The sequence below is a fragment of the Carcharodon carcharias genome, chromosome 3, assembly GCF_017639515.1.
Source record: "Carcharodon carcharias isolate sCarCar2 chromosome 3, sCarCar2.pri, whole genome shotgun sequence".
NCBI classification, from domain to species: domain Eukaryota; kingdom Metazoa; phylum Chordata; class Chondrichthyes; order Lamniformes; family Lamnidae; genus Carcharodon; species Carcharodon carcharias.
Window position 1 is genome coordinate 230,032,471 of NC_054469.1, and position 20,413 is coordinate 230,052,883.

General features: G+C 42.1%; 1 protein-coding gene across 13 annotated transcripts in view; it reads right to left on the reverse strand.

The window, feature by feature from the left end:
* Positions 1–20,413, reverse strand: part of fars2 (phenylalanyl-tRNA synthetase 2, mitochondrial) — a 509,243-nt gene that overhangs the window by 122,180 nt on the left and 366,650 nt on the right. For 12 of the 13 annotated variants that reach the window (XM_041183492.1, XM_041183490.1, XM_041183493.1 and 9 more), the window contains one exon: positions 7,548–7,699. The exons of the other annotated variant lie outside the window; for it this stretch is intronic. In XM_041183492.1, coding sequence (XP_041039426.1) covers positions 7,548–7,699 — 152 coding nt within the window. The remainder of the gene's footprint in view (positions 1–7,547; positions 7,700–20,413) is intronic. 13 annotated transcript variants of the gene reach the window in all.

A 20,413-nucleotide genomic window follows, 5' to 3' on the forward strand; every position in this document is an offset into this window, starting at 1 on the left:
TGTAGAAAATGAGGGTATCTGGTTGTGAAGCTGGTAAAAGCAAACCTGAAGAAAATACAATTCAAGTAAACTTGGAGTTTATTTTATTTTAAAGGTTGGGGCCATGTTAACTTAAGAGGCTAACAGTTAGAAGGGTAAGATCATAAAATGGCAGATGGGCTTACTTAGCTATAGAACTGGAGACATGACATATGCAATTATTCCAGTAAAATGTGAGTTATTCATGTATTTTTCCAGAATTAAGGAAAGCTCTGGAATTAAAATATAAAATTAAAAATAAAAATTTGCATTTCTACCTGGGAATATTCCTTGTGTGTTACATTGCCACGGAGGTGGGTGGAGCTTAGTGAGATTCTTTGTTTTTGAGTTTATCTCTGTGAAGTCATGTAGGGCACTGGCAGCAGGCAAGATTGGTTGTTGTTAGAAAGCAGCCAAGAGATTGTGTCAGCTTTGAGTCTTATGTAGCTTGTAGCTCCTTGGAGGTCAATTGTCCATGGTACCCCCTATAGTGGGGTCTGGTATTCAGTCGACCAAGTTGGTAAGGGGAAAAAAAATGATTGGAAGATTTGTTTAGCTGGAAGCTAAAGGAAGAAAGCTACAGTAATCCCCTCAATAAAAGGAAATTAATCTTGTTGCAGTTTGGGCTCTAGCAGTTTGCAGCTCACTGAGAAGACAGCCAAAGCCAATGGGTGTTAATCAGACCAGCAGTTAAGCCAAGAAAATATTAACTTCGTCGTTCTGGGTCAAATGTGGGTGGGGGCTTACTCTCAGTTTGGATTTCATGAGGGAAAAACAGCTATAAGATTTACTCTAGCTCACAACTTATGGAAGAAATCTACAGTGGTCTTCATAGAGCCTTGTGGCGAAGAAACCAATCAGCAGAATTAGCTGGGAAGCATTGAGAAGGCAACTAGAACAAGGGAATGGGACATCCATAGTCAAGAGATATTAAACAAAGAGCCTTACCTTAGAGAATAGCTGGAACGCCTGAGAATTAAAGCAAATTCCAGAGGACTGTGGCATACTTTTGGGTGATCCTGACAGAAGTAAAGAGCTCTTAAGATATCATTATGTATAAGAGAATTCTTGGGGGAAGAAAGAAGCAAAACTGAGTGCATAACATAGTTATAAACCAGTTAATAGTGCCTGTTTTGTTTAAGTCTTTTATATCCAATGATGCTTGTTTTTGTTTAAAAACACAAAATCTTGCCGCATAGTTCTATCAGTTAAAACAAGGAGTTTGGATTTATCCTTAAATGTTAATGGTCCCTGATCGTAATCACATCTAAATAAGCAGGAATGGTCTGGTGGCTGGACATGAAAGTCACAATTGAGACTTGTGAACAATTGTAATTCCGTTGGTTTTTGTGTTGCCTTTTCTAAATTAAGTGATTCTGTAACATAATAGGAGCAATAGCAAACATTGGCATGGGGAACTGTGGAAATGGAATCTTTAAACTGTAGTGTAGAAGGGTCTGGCACATATAGGGTTAACATGGGACTGTGTACAGTAACAACCACACAGTGATATAAGAGAACACATAACCCACACCTAGGGGTCAGTCTAGCGTTGGATAGAGCTGTGTGCACAAGCAAGCATGGAGACAGCTCCTAGCTTGAATACTTTACTGTATATATGTACATAGTTCTTATATTTAATAAGTACATACAGTTAACCTACTTAAGACTACGAAGACTTCATTAAAACCTACTGGACAGTATACTACACCCTACATGATGGCAGCGAATGGAAAAGCCTTGCAAAAAATGCAGAGAAAAACTAAAATACTGCAAACTAAAGAAAAATTCAGACACATTCTGACTTGAAGAACAGCTCGAGAAGAAGATAAAGAAGAAGCAGAGGTAAATCACCAGGGAAAACCTCCAATGAAAGGCCTGGAAGCTGAAGGCAGAGGTTTGAGGTTGCTTACTGCAGTAGAAAACTCCGTGGGATCTCTTGGAAGTCCAGCTTCAATTCCCAGAGTGCGTAACCAGCAGGCCTAGCAGGGATGAGTTAAAATTTTTAAATTGGAAGATTCAGCAAGTCCTGAGAAAATTTTAGATCAGTGGTCAAAAATTGCCATTTAAAAATGCCGTCAGAGAAAACAGATTCCAGAGTCTGTTGGTGCTTGCTTCGAAAAGGAGAAAAAGGGTTAACTAATTGATCCAGAAGTATCACAACTAAAGAATCAGCTTTAAAGACCAGCAAAGGCCAGGATTCAACGCTTTCATGACCTTAAAGCAAAGGACTGAAACAGAGAAGCCTGCAGCTAGTCGATCCAAGCAGGCATTGTTGAAAAGCCAGCAGGCGTGGGTAAACCCTTTGTCTTCAAACAAACGATGATGCCATCTTGAATTTCAGCAACTTCTTAAGGCTGAACCTACACTTTAAATCCTTTTAACCATGGATCAGAAATCCATTCTTCCAGGTCAATTTGGACTTATCCAAGGTGCAAATCAATCACATAATTGGGGATTTTGGAGAAAAAGATTCCTTAGATACATGATTGCTTTAGGTCTGGATAAAAAGACAGAAGCTTAACAAGTTACATACTTTACTCGTTAGGCCCGATAGTAGACATCAAGATGACCCACATGACGAAAGAAGAGAAAAAACCACATGGTGATGAGTGCAATGATTGTCCACCCCTCAAGAAACGGGATGGAACAACAACCACCTAACAATACAACTACCGAATTTACAAAGAGTGGTTCAATACCAAGGAATAGAAAAAGAGGGTGAAAAGAACTCACGTGCCAGAATAAACCTCCAAATCAACATAGCTTACCTGCAGTGATAGAGCTTACCACTCCTTGGACAGTAATGCAAACGAGATATGGAAGGATTATAAGGCCTCCAGACTGCCTGAAACGATGAACTCATGGGTGCAGTGCCAAACACACAGTGATGTAAGAGAACACGTGATCCACACCTAGGTGCCAGGATAGTGTTGGACAGAGCCTAGTGCACACGTAGCATGGAGACAGCTCCTAGCTTGAAATGTTTACTGTATATCATCAGTCTACTCTCGATCATCAATAAAATGATGGAATGGATCATCAACAGTGCTATCAAGCTGCACTTGCTTAGCAATAACCCGCTCAAAGACGCTCACTTTGGGTTCTGCCAGGGTCACTCAGCTCCTGTCCTCAATAGAGCATTGGTTCAAACATGGACAAAAGAGCTGAACTCCAGAGGTGAGGTGAGAGTGACTGCCCTTGATATCAAGGCAGCATTTGACTAAGTATGGCATCAAGGAACCCTGGAAAAACTGGAGTCAATGGGATTCATAGGGAAAACTCTCTACTGGTTGGAGCCAAACCTAGCACAAAAGAAAATGGTTGTAGTTGTTGGAGGTCAATCGTCTCAGTTCCAGAACATCAATGCAGCAGTTCATCTGGGTCATGTCTTAGGCCCAACCATCTTCAGCTGCTTCATCAATGACCTTCCTTCCATCATAAGGTCAGAAGTGGGGATGTTCGCTGATGATTGCACAATGTTCAGCACCATTCGCGACTCCTCGGATTCTGAAGCTGTCCATGTCCAAATGCAGCAAGACCTGGACAATATCCAGGTTTGGGCTGACAAGTGGCAAGTAACATTTGTGCCACACAAGTACAAGACAATGACCATCTCCAACAAGAGAGAATTTAACCATCACCCCTTGACGTTCAATGGCAGTATCATTGCTGAATCCCCCACTGGGGGTCACCATTGACCAGAAACTGAACTGGACTAGCCATATAAATACTGTGGCTATAAGGGCAGACCAGAGGCTAGGAATTCTGCGGCAGGTAACTCAGACCCTGACTCCCCAAAGCCTGTCCACCATCTAGAAGGCACAAGTCAGGAATGTGATAGCATACTCTCCAATTGCCTGGATGAGTGCAGCTCCAAAAACATTCAAGAAGCTTGACACCACCTAGGACAAAGCAGCCTGCTTGATTGGCATGCCACCTCAAACATTCACTCTCTCTACCATTGACACACAGTTGCAGCAGTGTGTACCAAGATGCACTGCAGGAACTCACGAAGCTTCTTTAGACAGCACCTTCCAAACCCACAACCACCACTATCTAGAAGGACAAGGGCAACAGGCAGGTGGGAATGTTGCCACCTGGAAGTTCCCCTCCAAGCCCCTCATCATTCTGACTTGGAAATGTATCGCCGTTCCTTCATTGTCACAGGGTCAACATCCTGGAACTCCCTCCCAAAAAGCACTGTAGGTCTACCTATGCCATATAGACTGCAGTGGTTCAAGAAGGCAGCTCACCACCATCTTCTCACGGGCAATTAGGGAAGGGCAATAAATTCTGACCTAGCCAGCAACGCCCACATCCCATGAATGAATAAAAAAAAATGTACATAGTTCTAGTAGTTAATAAACGCATACAGCTAAGTCACTTAAGACTACAAAAACTTCATTAAGGCCTACGGAATGGTATCCCACACCCTACAACATAAACCAATACGAGCATGTTAGATTTCTATATTTAGAAGATATATTCTATTAATTCTCCCTACGGTGTTGGGTAATGATGTCTGTAAAAAGCTTCTCGTTTCTTCAGACTTTCTTGCATTATTTTACAGGAATAGTTGGACTACTGGCGCGCGGCATATTGGTTAATAAAGGCATCTTACAGGTAAAATTTGATGACTTTAAGTGCGTACATGCTACACCATCTGAAATCAGAACTTCACAGTTTCTGTCTTTCTTAATGATATTAAGATGAGTAGAGTAGCATAATTGACTCTTATCATCACCATGGTATGTCTATATTCAATGCAGTGTGTCTTTCCTAATAATTCCCTAACTAAATAAGGATACATGCTTGATCAAAAGAGGTTTATTAACCTCCTCTTAGCCAAAGAGCTGCTGACTTTTTTCCTTTGTTGTATATCAGGTACTGTCTTTTATGAAGCTATCCCTATTTTAACTCATTCTAATACAGTTAGCCTGATGGTGTAAAATTAATGCAAGGTGCACAAAGCAGTTAGACTGAGGGATATACCCCCAATTTTCAATGATTGTGGTTAAGTCAATGAATAACAATTACTGTATTTTCATTCTCACTCCTAAACTAGGCACCAGTAAATGGAATTAGCCAAAACTTGTATAATTTTCAAATTGAATCAGGTGTACTTTTTAATAATTGCACAACCCGATATATGCGAAATAGGTCTGAAATCAAAATTCAAAAAGCACACAAAACTTTGTCTCTTACAAAATTAGAAAATGAACATGCGTGATAGGTCATTTGTGCTGCTGATGAAGAAAATGTGAGCGCTACCTTGAGAACAGGCCAATACCTGGACTCAAGCATTGATAATATCATTACAGCTTTCACTTGATTATATATTCTATCTTTCACACCAGTATGAAAACAACCTGTGTATTGGTAATAGAGTCAAAGAGTTTTATACCTTGGATGCAGCATGCGTAGCAGAGGTTTTCAATGAGTGATTTTTAAAATATTTTGGTCCTGCTGTTTGAAGTGCTTGACAACATTTGTAGGTATTTCCTCTATGTCTCCCCATTTGCTGTAGTTAATGCACAAGCACATGCTTATCCATAGCCATCTTTGCCGATTCCCATCTCCACATATCCCTTGCTTTTCCCCTTCTCTATCTCTCAAGACATAGTCACAGAGCAAAGATAGCATTAATATGAGGCACCATCACTTTGCATCAATGCTCCAGCTATAGTCTAAATGTAACCTAAATTTAGAGTCAGGACCCAGCCTGACATTGGAAAACGGAATCTCACTCTGCTTCACTTAGGACCTCAACAGGTCTTAACTCTGCATTTACACAACACATATTTGGAATCTAATTTCATCTCTGTGTAAGTGAATGAGTTTTGAGTGAGGTAAAATTGGATTCTTAGTGTCAGGGCAAAGGATACCAGATACTCTGGCATCTCGTGTATGTCATAGGGTTCCAATTTGCATTGTAATAATGACCCTCTTACCAAGGTGCATGGGTTGCCCAGCAGTAGGCCCCAAGAAATATGGCAAAGGGCAGGATCCAATTGGGAATGGGGTGCAAGTGCAGCACAGCTATTTTAGTGTCATTGTCAATCATTTCTGCCAGGTGGATAAGAATCAAACCTAGTTGGTGCTGCCAGGCTAATCAACGTGCCTGATTTAATACTTGGACGTACTTGTTTCCAAGCAGAAATCACTTGCTTGCAAAAAGGAATATTCTGGATATTTTGAAACACTGCAGTAATCTCCCATAGCTTGAGAGCAGTTAACCCAGCAAAGACCAAGGATGGAAGCTGGGAGCTTCCTGCTCCATGTGATCCCAGAGTCAGAACTGGTGGTGGATTTATCCACTGAGTTAATGAGGACAGTACTTCACTCTATTTCAATTGACACCTACCAGCAGACCTTGGGCAGTAGCCATGAATGTTAGATGCAGAGAAGGTACTGATGTGAACCCAGAAGTTCTTTGGGCAGTAATAGTGATCGGTTGATTTACAAAAAGAAAAAACAATGAAAATAAAATAATAGTTTAAAATTTGGTGCAATCAGGGGTTAATGCTTTGACTTTGACCAAAATAGGACCAGAATCTTGACACGATTTTGATTTGTAAGCAGGCTATTAATTTCACCACTGAGATTACATTGTTACCAAACATGAAGAACCAACCAGATATCAACAGTCGTGAATTTGTTTTTAATTTAAAGCCTGATAATCCAATACTATACTGCAACTGAAACTTCTATGCCTGATTTGCTGAAATAGAATAATTTATATGCATTTGTTTTCATTTTCAGCAGCCATGTGACAGTGGTGTAAAATTTCCTGTGCGAGTGTAAGTGGAAAGTTACACCTGAAAGTAAGCCCAAACATGGGGCCAATTTTCTTGTTTGAGTATGAAATGAAAGTTTCAAGCCATCTAACCATCATTCTTGCAATGAGGTACAACATGCCCAAAAACATGCAATCGTGGAAACGTTTCAATTTCTAATGTGACTCCACCGATGCCATAAAAATGCATTGAAAGAAACAGAAAATGCAATGCAAGTCTCAGTGAAAATAAATTTTAAAGATTACTCACAGAAATCACAATAAAATATCAGAAAAATTATTTTGTTTCCTGCGGCACCTAAAGGTCTGGCTGTAATTTTACACCCAATTTGAATCAGCATATTTACAGGACATTCACATGGGCGTAGGGATTGATAGACATGTAAAAAAAAGCGAGGAAATTCAGCCATAGTGCAATCATGTGTGTAACTCACTTGCATCCAAGTTTCTCTGATAGTTTATGCTGAGTATTTGCTTTATGCTCTAATAGCTCATGGGCGGAAATTTACAGTCCTATCACGGTGTGGGGGGGGACACTGTAAAATGAGGCAAGCCGTTCAAAAGTCCATTGACTTCATCGGGACTGGAAAATCCCACTGGCGGGAAGGGCCATAAAATTCCATCCCATGTCTCTGGGCACAAATACACAAGAAATTCCAACCCAGTTTCCAACTAACCCAGGCAAATGTCAGCACATATTTTCATTTCTGCAAGATATTGAGGTACCTACTTTGGATGTGTAAAATGGTCAATGAGGCTGACCTTCTCCACCAGGTCGCCGCCAATATTTCGCACCAAATCGTAGAAATCATGTTCTTCATATCCTTCTTTTGGAATCCAAAAAGAGATGTCATTTATTAATGGTGGGTATTTGCTAAGGGGCTGCAAAACAAAAATCAATTAGGAATTATTTTAAAACAGCTACTTTATTTCATTAAAACAGAAAATGGGCAGAAAACATTCAGCGTGACAGGCATATCTACAGTAAGAGAAACAGTTCTTACTTCAAGACAATGACCTTCCATCAGAATTGGAGATTAAGTAGTTTTAAGTACAGAGCCAGGCAAAATTGGGGGAGTGGGGTAGGAAGCGATGGGGAGAGGAAAGAACAAAGGAAAAGACCTGTTGCCCTTAGCTCTCTCACAGACTCTTCCCTTTGTTTTCTCCTCCACCTTGCCCCATAATCCCTCCCCTATCCCCGGATCTGTGCTTGCTTGTAAACTGTTAATCTCTAATTTGCACCTTCCAGTTCTAATAAAAAGTAATTGGCTTGAATTGACCAGATTTTGTGGTAAACAATGAGCAGGCAGCACCAGCATTTCATTACACTTACCCACAGACTTTCTATGGGTTTTTTCATTAGAACTTGCAGAAATTAAAAATCCATTTTGCGCAGTGCCCTTGGAAGGGGATTTGGGACTTGTTTGAACAGGGCAAGCAATTGTGTATCTCCTTCGCCAATTAGATTGAAGGATCCTTATCAACGGAGGTAGAGTATAAACCATTTATAAAGGATTTAATTCAATGCCAAATCATGTACCAAAAGCAAAACAAGCAGGGGGAAAGAGATTTGAGGGAGAGTGAGAGACAAAAGAGACTGAAAGAAAAAGCTAAAAATATTGCTGTTTTAGCTTTTAAATCTCCAACAATAATTAAAATCTCAATTAATGAGACTCCACACTTGTTGAAGTTAATTAACAGCACCAGGGAAATTGTTTGATAGTAATGAAGGCTTATGCTGATAGTCTCACTGTTACATTTATCACTGGCCATTAATTCTGGTCCTCTCTCCACAGATGCTGCCTGACCTGCCGAGTATTTCCAGCATGTGTTGTTTTAATTTCAGATTGCCAGCATCTTTATAAATAACATACTTAAAAATAAGTAACATTTTTAAACCAAAATAAATGATTTCCACTCCTGTTAAGAAACAATCCAGCTGTGTGTGTGATCTCTGTGCTCCTCCGATTCTGGCCTCTTGCACATTCCTGATTTTAATCCACAATTGGTAGCTGTGCCTTCAGCTGCCAAAGCCCTAAATTCTAGGATTATCTCCCTAAACCTCTCAGCCTTTCTACCTCTACTCCCTCCTTTGAGTCACTCCTTAAAACCTACCCCTTTGACCAAGCTTTTCGTCACTTGTCCTAATATGTTCTTATGTGGCTCGCTGTCAAATTTTGTTTAATCATGCTCCTGTGAAGCACATTTGAACATTTTGCTATATAAATGTAAATTGTTGCTCTATTTTTATGTCTTTATATTTCTATAATAGTTATGTGCTTATATATGTTTTTCTATCTCTCATTCATTTAGTGTATGAAATGATGTCAAGGTTGATACATATTCTTCTGAGTCAGCTCATTGTTTTATATACGAAATCAACTGAACAATCAAATTCTAAATTGGCTGAATTTACCTCAGTTCTTTGTCTGAGATCTGAACGAATGCAGATATCAATGTGAACATGAACCTGAGTCTCTACTTCTGAACCTTGTCTTGTTTACTATCCATGCACCAATAAATAGTGTTTTTTCCTTGCCTGACTTTGTCCATTACTTTTATAAGTAATGTAAATAAACTAAAAGTAATGGGGTGTAAAAGAATCAAAAGATAACTAGCCTTTATGTTACTAATTCCATTTCAGTGGCCCACATAGAAAATGTGTAAATGTAAAAAAATACCCAATGACATTAAATCAACTGACCTGTGCCCCAATATCTGTCGATTTACAGAATATTTTAGACATTTCTCCGATCATTTCTTTTCTAACTCTGTTGCATTAATGAGGCCTAGTCCCACCACATAGATATACACACACCCAAACCATTGCAAATCTTAAGTCTCCTTTCCAAGCAGTCTCATGAACAGCGACATTGGGCCATGTATCCTATCATTGTTGCACTGGCATAAATTCTGCAACTAGTCTTGTTTTTAACATGTTGTTTATTAATTATTACCTGACTGCTACAGGTCATGTTGCCCTGATTAGAAGTCCTTAGGTAGATTCACTTCAGTAGGCAGTGTATCCAACAGCAGTACTGGAATAGTAGCATCATTTCAGAGAAAAGGACTGAACATTAGTCCTTCTCGCAATGCAATTCTCAGAATTCAGAGGTAAGAGACACCAGTCACATTACAGGAGGAACCCAAGATCTACAAACAATTAGAAATGTTTTAAAGATGCAATCTCTCTTTTTCCGGCAAATTTTAAATGAGTTTCAAATGGTCAAAATTAGAAAAATTAAACGTTATAACAGGAGAGAATTCTGTTTAAACCAATGCATAGAACGTATTCCTAATTTTATCTGCACAATAAAACTTCCTTAAGTCAGTTGTGATGCAGAGGGTAACAAATGAATGGATTTCTGTATTATGAAACAAAATTCAATCTAGGTAGAAGTCGCAGTTGTCAGATCACATTCTGAATCATGGGAGCAAAGTGTTGAATATCTCTGACTGGATCATTGACTTAAATTCACTGACAGGATTCTGGTGCTAATGGTGCAGCGCACATAGAACTTTCTGTATCACAGCCCTTTTGCGTGGCACACGGCCTGACTGATCACTGATTTGCAGCGCAAAAGATTACAAATTACTGATTCGCGATGCAGTACCTCAAAGATTGCTGAAATGCAAAGCAAAATGTGACACATTTACCTTGCAGAGGTTAAGCGCCAACTCACACTCTCTTCTTCCTACCTCCCCTGGACCATGATCCCATCTCCGAACAGCAAGCCATTGTTTCCAAGACCGTCACTGACCCCATCTCCTCTGGAAACCTTCCCTCCACAGCCTCCAAACCTCATAATCGTGTTGTCCGGCACCACTAAATGGGATAGGTTTCAAAAAGATTTAGCAACTCAAGACTGGGCAACCACGAGGCACTGTGAGCTATCAGCAGCAGCACAATTGTACTCAACCACAATCTGCAACCTCATGGCCCAGTATATCACCCACTCGACCACTATCACCAAGCCAGGGGATCAACCCTGGTTCAATGAAGAGTGCAGGAGGGCATGCCAGAAGCAGCACCAGGCATACCAAAGAATGAGGTGTCAACCTGGTGAAGCTATAAGACAGGACTGCTTGCACGCCAAACAGCATCAGCAGCAAGTGGTAGACAGAGTTAAACACTTCCACAACCAATCGATCAGATCTAAGATCTGCAGTCCTGCCACATCCAGTTGTGAATGGTAGTCTCAGTTGTGAATGAATGGTTAAACAACTCACTGGAGAAGGAGGCTCCACAAATATCCCCATTCTCAATGATGCAGGATTCCAGCACTTCAGTGCAAAAGATAAGGCTGAAGCATTTGTAACAATCTTCAGCCAGAAGTGCTGAATGAATGATCCATCTTGGCCTCGTCTGAAGGTCCCCAGCATCACAGATGCCAGTCTTCAGCCAATTTGATTCACTCCATGTGATATAAAGAAGCAGCAGAAGCACAGAATACTGCTAAGGCTTTGGATGCTGACAATATTCCAGCAATCATCCTGAAGACTTGTGCTCCAGAACATGCTGCACCCCAAGCCTAGCTGTTCCGGTACAGCTACAACACTGGCATCTACCCGGCAATGTGGGAAATTGCCCAGGTATGTCCTGTACACAGAAAGCAGGACAAATCCAACCCGCCAATTACCACCCCATCACTCTACTCGCGAACATCAGTAAAGTGATGGAAGGGATCATTAACTGTGCTATCAAGCAGCACCTGCTTAGCAAAAGCCTGCTCACTGATGCCCAGTTTGGGTTCCAACAAAACCACTCACTCCTGACCTCATTACAGCCTTGGTTCAAACGTAGACAAAAGGGCTGAACTTCCGAGGTGAGGTGAAAGTGACTGCCCTTGACATCAAGGCCGCATTTGACCAAGTGTGGCGCCAAGGAGCCCTAACAAAACTGGAGTCAATGGGAATCAGGAAGAAAGCTCTAAACTAGTTAGAATCATACCTAGCACAAAGGAAGATGGTTGTGGTTGTTGAAGGTCAATTACCTCAGTTCCAGGACATCAATGCAGGATAGTGCCCTCGGCCCACCCATCTTCAGCTGCTTCATCAATGATCTTCCCTCCATCATAAGGTCAGAAGTGGGGATGTTCACTGATGACTGCAGAATGTTAAGCACCATTCGCAACTCCTCAGATACTGAAGCAGTCCATGTCCAAATGCAGCAAAACCTGGACAATATCCAGGCTTGGGCTGACAATTGGCAAGTAACGTTCGTGCCACACAAGTGCCAGGCAATGACCATATCGAACAAGAGAGAATCTAACCATTGCTCCTTGACATTCAATGGCATTACCATCACTGAATCTCCCACTGTCAATGTGAGTTACCATTGACCAGAAACTGAACTAGACTAGCCACATAAATATTGTGGCTACAAGAGCAGGTCAGAGTCTAGGAATCCTGCAGCAAGTAACTCACCTCCTGATTCCCCAAAGCCTGTCCATCATCTGTAAGTCACAAATCAGGAGTGTGATGAAATACTCTCCACTAGCCTGGATGAGTGCAGCTCCAACAATACTCAAGAAGCTTGACACCACCCAGGAGACAAAGCAGCTTGCTTGATTGGCACCCCATACACAAACCTTCACTCACTCCACCACTGAGGAGCAGTGGCAGCAGTGTGTACAATCTATAAGATGCGCTGCAGGAACTCACCAAGACTCCTTAGACATAACCTTCCAAACCCACGACCTCTACCATCTAGAAGGACATGGACAGCAGACACATGGGAGCACCACTATCTGGAAGTTCCCCTCCAAGCTACTCACCATCCTGACTTGGCACTATATCGCCATTCCTTCACTGTCGCTGGGTCAAAATCCTAAAGCTCCCTCCCTAACAGTGCTGTGGGTGTACTTACAGCACATGGACTGCAGCAGTTCAAGAAGGCAGCTCACCACCACATTCTCAAGGGCAATTAGGGATGGGCAATAACTGCTCGTCTAAACAACAACGCCCACATCCCTTGAATGAATAAAATAAAATCCTTCAATCTTGTACAGCCCACTTTTACCTCCTTCCCAAAATCCACAAACTGGGCTACCCTGGCACATCCATCAGTTCAGCCTGTCCCTGTCCCCCTGAACTTACTTCTTCCTATTTTAACTCTATTTTTTCTCCCCTTGAAAGTCTCTTCCTGCCTACATTTGTGATTCTCCTGATGCCCTGCATCATTTCAACAATTTCCAGTTTCCTGATCACCTCCTCTTCACTATGGACATCCAATCCCTCTACACCTCCATCCCCCACCAGGATGGTCTGAGGGCTCTCCACTTCTTCCTTGAACGGAGGCCCGAACAGTCCCCATCCACCACCAACCTCATCTGCCTGGTTGAACTTGTTCTCTCATTGAACAATTTCATCTTTAACTGTCTCACTTCCTCAAAATAACATGTATGGCTATGGGTATCCACATGGGCCCTAGTTATACCTGTCTTTTTGTGGAGTATGTGGAGCATTCCTTGTTCCAGACCTACTCAGGCCCCTCTCCTAAAACTCCTTTTCTGGTACATCGATTATTGTATTGGTGCCACTTCCTGCCCTCGTCCAGAACAGGAAAAATTAATGAATTTTGCTTCCAATTTCCACCCTCCTCTCACCTTCATGTGGTCCATCTCTGACACTCCCTTTCCTTCCTTGACTTCTGTGTCTCCATTTCTGGAGATAGACTGTCTGCTAATATTCATTACAAGTCCACCAACTCCTACAGCTATCTCGGCTAGATCGCCTCACAACGTACTTCTTGTAAGGACTCCATTCTATTTTCCAGTTTCTCTGTCACATCTGATTTGATGCTGCTGCCTTCCACAAAGGCGCTTCTGACATGTCTTCCTTTTTCTTCAACTGAGGATTTCCCTTCTACTGTGGCTGACATGGCCCTCAATCGTGCTTGACCCATTTCCCACACCTCTACCCCGTAACATCATTTTCTTTTTTTTGCATGTGCTGGTGTTAACGTTGTTTTTCATGTCTTTGCTTGCATAAATTCATTACTCTGCCATTCACACCTGCTCCGGACTGATCTGTTGTTTCTTTACTACAATTATTACCACTCCCTTTGACTTTTGTACCATGAAAATTTATGTCAGTTCATCTCTTCTCCTCTGTAACCTATCACAGAACTTCCCTTTTATTTTTCCTCCCCCCACTTTCTCCTTTCACTTTCTCAATATTACATTATTATATTTCTCCAGTTCTGAAGAAAGGTCCTTAACCTGAAGCGTCAACTCTGTATCTCCCTCCACAGATGCTGCTAGACCTGCTGAGTATTCCAGCATTTTCTGTTTTTATTTCAGATTACTGCTTATGATGGAGGGTCTCACATAGTAGCATTTAGGCAACATTGCTGGAATTATTTTAGTTGGTGAGCTACAGAAAAATTCACCCTGCACAAAATATGGGAGTGGAAATTTTGGAGCACACCAGAAGCCAGAGGCCCGAAGCTCATCTGAAATTAGGCCTCGGGCATCATCAGCATATGCTGGCGAGAGATGGTAATTGGGGGTCCAGAGGCAGCTCACTGGGTCACTGGTAGCAGCCCTCAGGTGATCCTGAGAAGGGAAGGGACTAGCGGGAGTGAGGGAAGGGGTAGTTGGGAAGGGGCTGGCCACTCTCTTTGTGTCTCATGTTGAGCTGGGAGGGGTGGTCCTGCTCCTTCCAGCTCCATATTTAGTTAAATACTTCTAAGAAACTTTCCTGTGGTGGCTTCCTGCAGTTCCTTAATGAAATGCTGTGTAGGCTCCATGTAGACAGGATTCTGGTGTTGGCTACCCACTTTCATGTGGCCTATTAAGAAACTTTCTAGTTGGCAAGCACCACGCTCTCCCTCCCCACTGAGGTCAAAACATAGCTGAGGGTTGGAGCTGGCCTCCATGGAGTAGATCAGGAACCAGGTTCCATCCAGCAAGCTAACCTCCCCCAGATCCAAAGACATATAGTCCATCTACAATGATGGCATGGCAGCTATAGCCTCTTTGTATTTATAAATTTGTCAAAGGTCTTCAGGTTATGCCTCCATCTCAAGGTGTCCTCTGTTTCTCAGACTTACATCAGCAAATTCCACCTCTGACAGTGGGATGGCTGATTTGACAGTACTAGAGCCACTCCTATTGGCTCTCCAGCCTCTGGAGCGCACCTGCCATCCTGAATCAGCCACTTAATCGTCTCCAAAATCGCTTCCAAGGTCCTGCTACCAGCAGTTCCAGGTTCCTGACCAAGAATGCATCGGAGCATCGGGATCAGGACCCTGGAATTAAAATTAAGCCCTATATATTGCCAAGGTAAGTATAACACGAAAATGAGTTGCTATAACTCAGGGTAATTTTAGAATTATCCTACAAGATCACAGAAGGCACTTAAAAATTTATAAAATGCAATAGTCATGGAGTCCATCCTTTACAAAATAAATGGCAGACTAGGACGAACTTCCATTCCTAAGCTTGGAAGGAGTCTCTGGGTTGTAGGGCTAGCTATTATGCCCAGTAAACTGAGGAATGTTGGGTAAATTTGGGGTCCATTTGTGGGGTCCAGGCCATGTAAGCAACGCCATGTTAGATTTTTCATTTACATTTTTTTTAATAAAGTACTTCTGGCCCCAATCTTTTGGGTTAGTGCCGGAGGGAGTCATTAGATGAGATCATAGTCTAACTGCTGGGATGGCAACCCAAGCAACTGCAAAGTCCAAATATCTTCTTGATTTTACATGGGCGTCTAATATGATATTGTTGGTAGAATATAGAGAGCTACTGATGTGAGGATATCATCAACACAGGACAGACAGATTGTAAAGGGTTTCTAGGCAACAGAAATCACTGACAAAGCAAGCCTATTTTGTGAAGGTACAAAATTACCACAGGATCAATATCAGTGATTCTTCATCATGCAGGCGCTTTCTTTCTTTTTTTTAATTGCTCCCAGTTAAACATTTTTTGAATGCTTATGAAACCAACCTTAAAATAAAATTTACAGACTCAAGGTGCCTGCAATTGAATTTGCAATGACTAGAATACTAGAGTACAATAATAGACACAAATCTAAACATGCTGTGAGACTCTGTTAGCCACTAAGCTGTCTTGGTGCTAATATGCCATATATCCTCACAGTGTAGAGAACAGCACTGCAATGCGGTGCTTTGGTTCTTTAATCCTAATCAGTGGCTGGGGCTGAGGCAACTCTTAGTAGAAAGAATAGCAGACTGCAGGACCTTAGGGATAACAGCTGACACCCTTGCAATATGTCATGCTAACATAACTACCACAGAAGAAGAACGTTTGTGAATAATTTGGAGCCTGCTCCCTTCTTCTTATTTTCCCTCCCCCTCTTGCAGAGAGGAGTAAGGAAAGTGTTTCAGTGACCATGACATCCATCCCCAGCTCTTGCCAAATAGAAAATGCAACTGAGTAAACACAATACTCCTTGAACATCTATCTAGTTATGGTTCATTAGAGATGTCTATGGCCAATTGAGTGGGGCAGGAAGTACAGCGCCAAGTCAATATGACATTGAACAATGAAGATGTATAACAAGCAAAGAGACAGCTGTTCAAAAAGGACATTGGCTTTCTGTTGAGGGTAGGGTGGGGAGGGTTGGTTCATTTATTTTTGTAAGTCACAAATTCATTAAGAGAAGGGCAGTGATACTGAGCTATGAGGAAATAGATTTAAGTGAGTGTTGGACACAATCTATTTTTGGAATATAAATATCTGGACAAATACTCAAAATGGGACAGCAGGAAAAGCATGGGTTATAAAGCTGTAGGCTCTAAGTGCAGTACAATATTTCACCACACTGCAGAATTAAATCTTTGCTGTTGTTTAGTTTAAATAGTAAACAATAAATGAAAAATCTGACAAGGAAGTAAATTACTCATTCAGTTACTGAATTTCTTGTACATTGTGCTACTAAGTAACAAGATTTCTTTTGCAAAGTAGCTTTAAAATATTTGCACTATTGTTTTTAGTCAGAACTTGAAATGCAGTGAAGTATTTTTTTTTTCTGATCACATCCAACTAATGTAGTTATGGAAAGTGTTTTGTCTTCAGTTTTTGCTAAGTAAAATACCCTTGTGAATCCTCTCTGAGAAGGCCAAATAGTGAGGGCTACATTTTTCATTGACTGATGCGGAAACTGGCTTGGCAACAGTCAATGGAAAAGTTTGCAACCCAAAAGGGGATACAATGGAAGGGAAAACAGGGAAAATATAGAAAATCAATATTGTTTCTTCCTTCCAAACCTCAGAGTAAGACAGATCGAGCACCCACAAAGCACCTGGCCTGACTTGATCTGAAACCAGCTAGATTTGTATGTGTAGGTATTTACTCTAAGTTCAATGTGCCCCAGGAACAGTACTCCCCCTCCTCACTGCCTAACAGGGCCTTCCATTGGAAAGAGAGGCAATCAGCAGTGATAGTCAAGGGCTTTGGGACTATCTGGGTGCTGACCAAAAATAAGCATTCACTTTCAATGCCTGTTGATCCTAGGAATAAAATGGGTTTTACTTTTCTCAATCTCTAGTGCTTTGTTCCCCTCCGTTTTCAAAGTATCAACAACAATTTACATCCTTAATATAATAAAATATCCGATGGCACTGTGCAGAAATGTTATCAAAAAGTTTGACACCATACCACATCTGAGTGGTGCTAATAAGCACCTGACTAGGATTTCAATAGGCAAATCAGTCAGGAAGCCCTAATACATCTCTTTTGTCTCATTCTCATGGTTGTACCTGATGTGGGAGTAATTGCTCCCCTCCCCCTTTGAGCGATCACCAGGAAAGTTCTGGGTGACAAAAGAACAGAGAGATGTTTAATGGGTCTCTTCTCAATTTTCCTCTGGTTTGTCCCAGGAAAATTAAGCATTTTCCAAATGCCAAGCAGTGAAAAATAGACTCCATAAATTCTTATATAAATAATATACCAATGGATAATTATTGCATTGTTTAAACCTACAGGTTTATTTTGCTCTGACACTAAATTTTCTTCCTTTCTCTGATCCAGGCACTGACATTTTCTGGGTTATATTTTCACAGGTGCCTGCTATTCTTTGCTTCCTCACACAAGCAAAGCATCATGTGTGATCCAAGTGGGAGTAGATTATTTGATCACAAGGGACATCAAGCGGCAAACCCTATTACGTCCTCAGCTGACACAGAATGGATTGAATACTTTCTTTTGATGCAGTGCATGGGTAAGCAACAAGGTTTAAATAAAAGCTGAAAAGGACGTGACAAAGATTTAGGATGCGATGCACTATATATTCTTGAGTCTCAATGGGTTATTTCTGCAAGTAGCTGTAGCTCAACTCCCAAATTGATGGCCCAAATCTTCTGATCAGTGTTGGAACTGCTGATTCCGATGCTGAACAATCAGAAAACTGCGCATTTACCTGCTTATGTTTAAATGGTCCAACTTCCGATGGAGCATCCAGGACTACCTCAGCGCAGGAACCCATACAGACCTGCAAAGAAGATCAGTACAAAAGACATGCCCCCTTTTTATGGCACTAGCTGCATTATGGTAAGTTTAAATGTCCAGTTTGAATGTTAGTGAATGGACGAATGGGTCAGTGTGTGTGAGTGAGGTAGGCAAGTGGGTGAGGTGGGTAGGGTGGGTAAGTGAATGAGGTGGGTAGGTGGTTGAATTGGGTGAGGTGGGTAGGGTGGGCAAGTGAGTGAGGTGGGGGAATGGATGAGATGGGTGAGTGGATGAGGTGGGTGAGTGGGTGGTCAGGTCAGTGGCAGTTAGCTTGGGTTGGGTCGGGGATTAGTCAGGTTGGGAAATTGGTTGTGTGTTCGGGGGATTATCGGGTCATGTCGGGGAATAGTCGGGTGGTTGAGAGGTAATCGGGTGGTCAGCGGGGGTGTTGGTCAGGTTGGGGGGGGGGCGGGGGGGAGTTGGGCGGGGTTAGTAGTCAGGTGATCAGGTCAGGGAAGTAGTCAGGAGGTGTTTGGGTCAGGGAATATTTGGAAGGTAGCCAGGTCAGGTTGAGTTGAGAGGGTAGTCGGGTGGATAGTAGGGGGTGTTGTTCAGGTCAGGCAGGGGGGAGGGTCAGGAGGTATTTAGGTCAGGTTGGGTGGTTGGGGGTTGGTGTGAGTCAGGTGGTCAATCGGTTTGGGGGTAATCGGGGTAGAGGGATAGAGTCATAGGGCAGAATTTAGCTCTTGCTGGGCAGGCTCACCAGGGGCAGGGAGGGCAAGCGGGGCAAGCGTGAATTTCATGCATGCATGCAAGTGCATGTTTCAGAATCTCCCTGAGGCACAGAGCTGCCTAAGGGAGATGAAGAGTTTTTAAAAAAATAAAGAATTGAAAAGTGTAATAAACCATGTCCCCTCATGTGACTCTGTCACATGAGCAAGGAGATGTTATTAATGAAATTTAAAAACTTTTAGTTTACTTTTATTTGTCTTAGGAAACCTCATCCCGCCCGTGGATGAGGTTTCCTAAAAAGTGCAAAGGCCACTTGGCCTTTTCACCTGCCCGCCAACCATAAGGTTGGACAGGCAGCGAGAAATTTAAGTTAATAACCTTGTTTATGGCATTAACAGGCCTTTTAATTGTTGACGGGTACGCTGCCAACTCCAGCGCGTGCCCGCCAATCAAAATATCATGCAACTGCGTGTTGACATTGGCACGCTCGCCCGACGTCAATGCACATCATTTACACCTGAGCAGGCTGGTGCGTGCCCTGCCGCTGAGCTAACAATTTTGTCCATAGAGTTTTACAGCATGGAAAGAGGCCCTTTGGTTGATCATGTCCATGCCGTTCATCAAGCCTCTTTCTACTCTAATCTCAATTTCCAACATTTGCCCCTAGCCTTCTATGCTGTGACATTTCAAGTGTTCATCTAAATATTTCTTAAACATTATGAGGTTCCCACCTCTATCACCCTTTCAGGTAGTGAGTTCCAGATTCCTACCACCCTCTAGGTGAAAACTTTTTGCTTCAAATCCCCTCTAAACCTCCTGCCCCTTACATTAAATCTATGCCCCCTGGTTATTGACTTCTCCACTAAGGGGAAAAGTTTCTTCCTATCTACCCTATTTAGGCCCCTCTTTGTACACCCAATTGGCTGGCAATGGCGTAGCGGTATTGTGGCTGGACTAGTAATCCAGAGACCCAGGGAAATGCTCCCTGCCACGGCAGATGGTGGAATTTGAGTTCAATAAAAATCTGGAATTAAAAGTCTACTAATGAAACCATTATTGATTGTTGTAAAACCCATCTGGTTCACTAATGCCCTTTGGGAAAGGAAATCTGCCACAACCCTCCCCCCACCCCCACCCCTGCAACTTGGATAGGCAATAAATGCCCACATCCAATGAATTAAAAAAAAATCAGGTCCTCCTCCCAGCCTTCTCTACTCTAAGGAAAATAACTCCAGCCTATCTAGTCTCTCTTCATACCTGAAATGCTCCAGCTCAGGCAACATCCTGGTTAATCTCCTCTGCACCCTCTCTAATGCAATCACAATCACACCCTTCCTGTAGTGTGGCGACCAGAACTGCACACAGTACTCCAGATGTGGCCTAATGCTTCATACACCTCCCTCATAACCTCCCTGTTCTTGTATTCAATGCCTCGACTAATAAA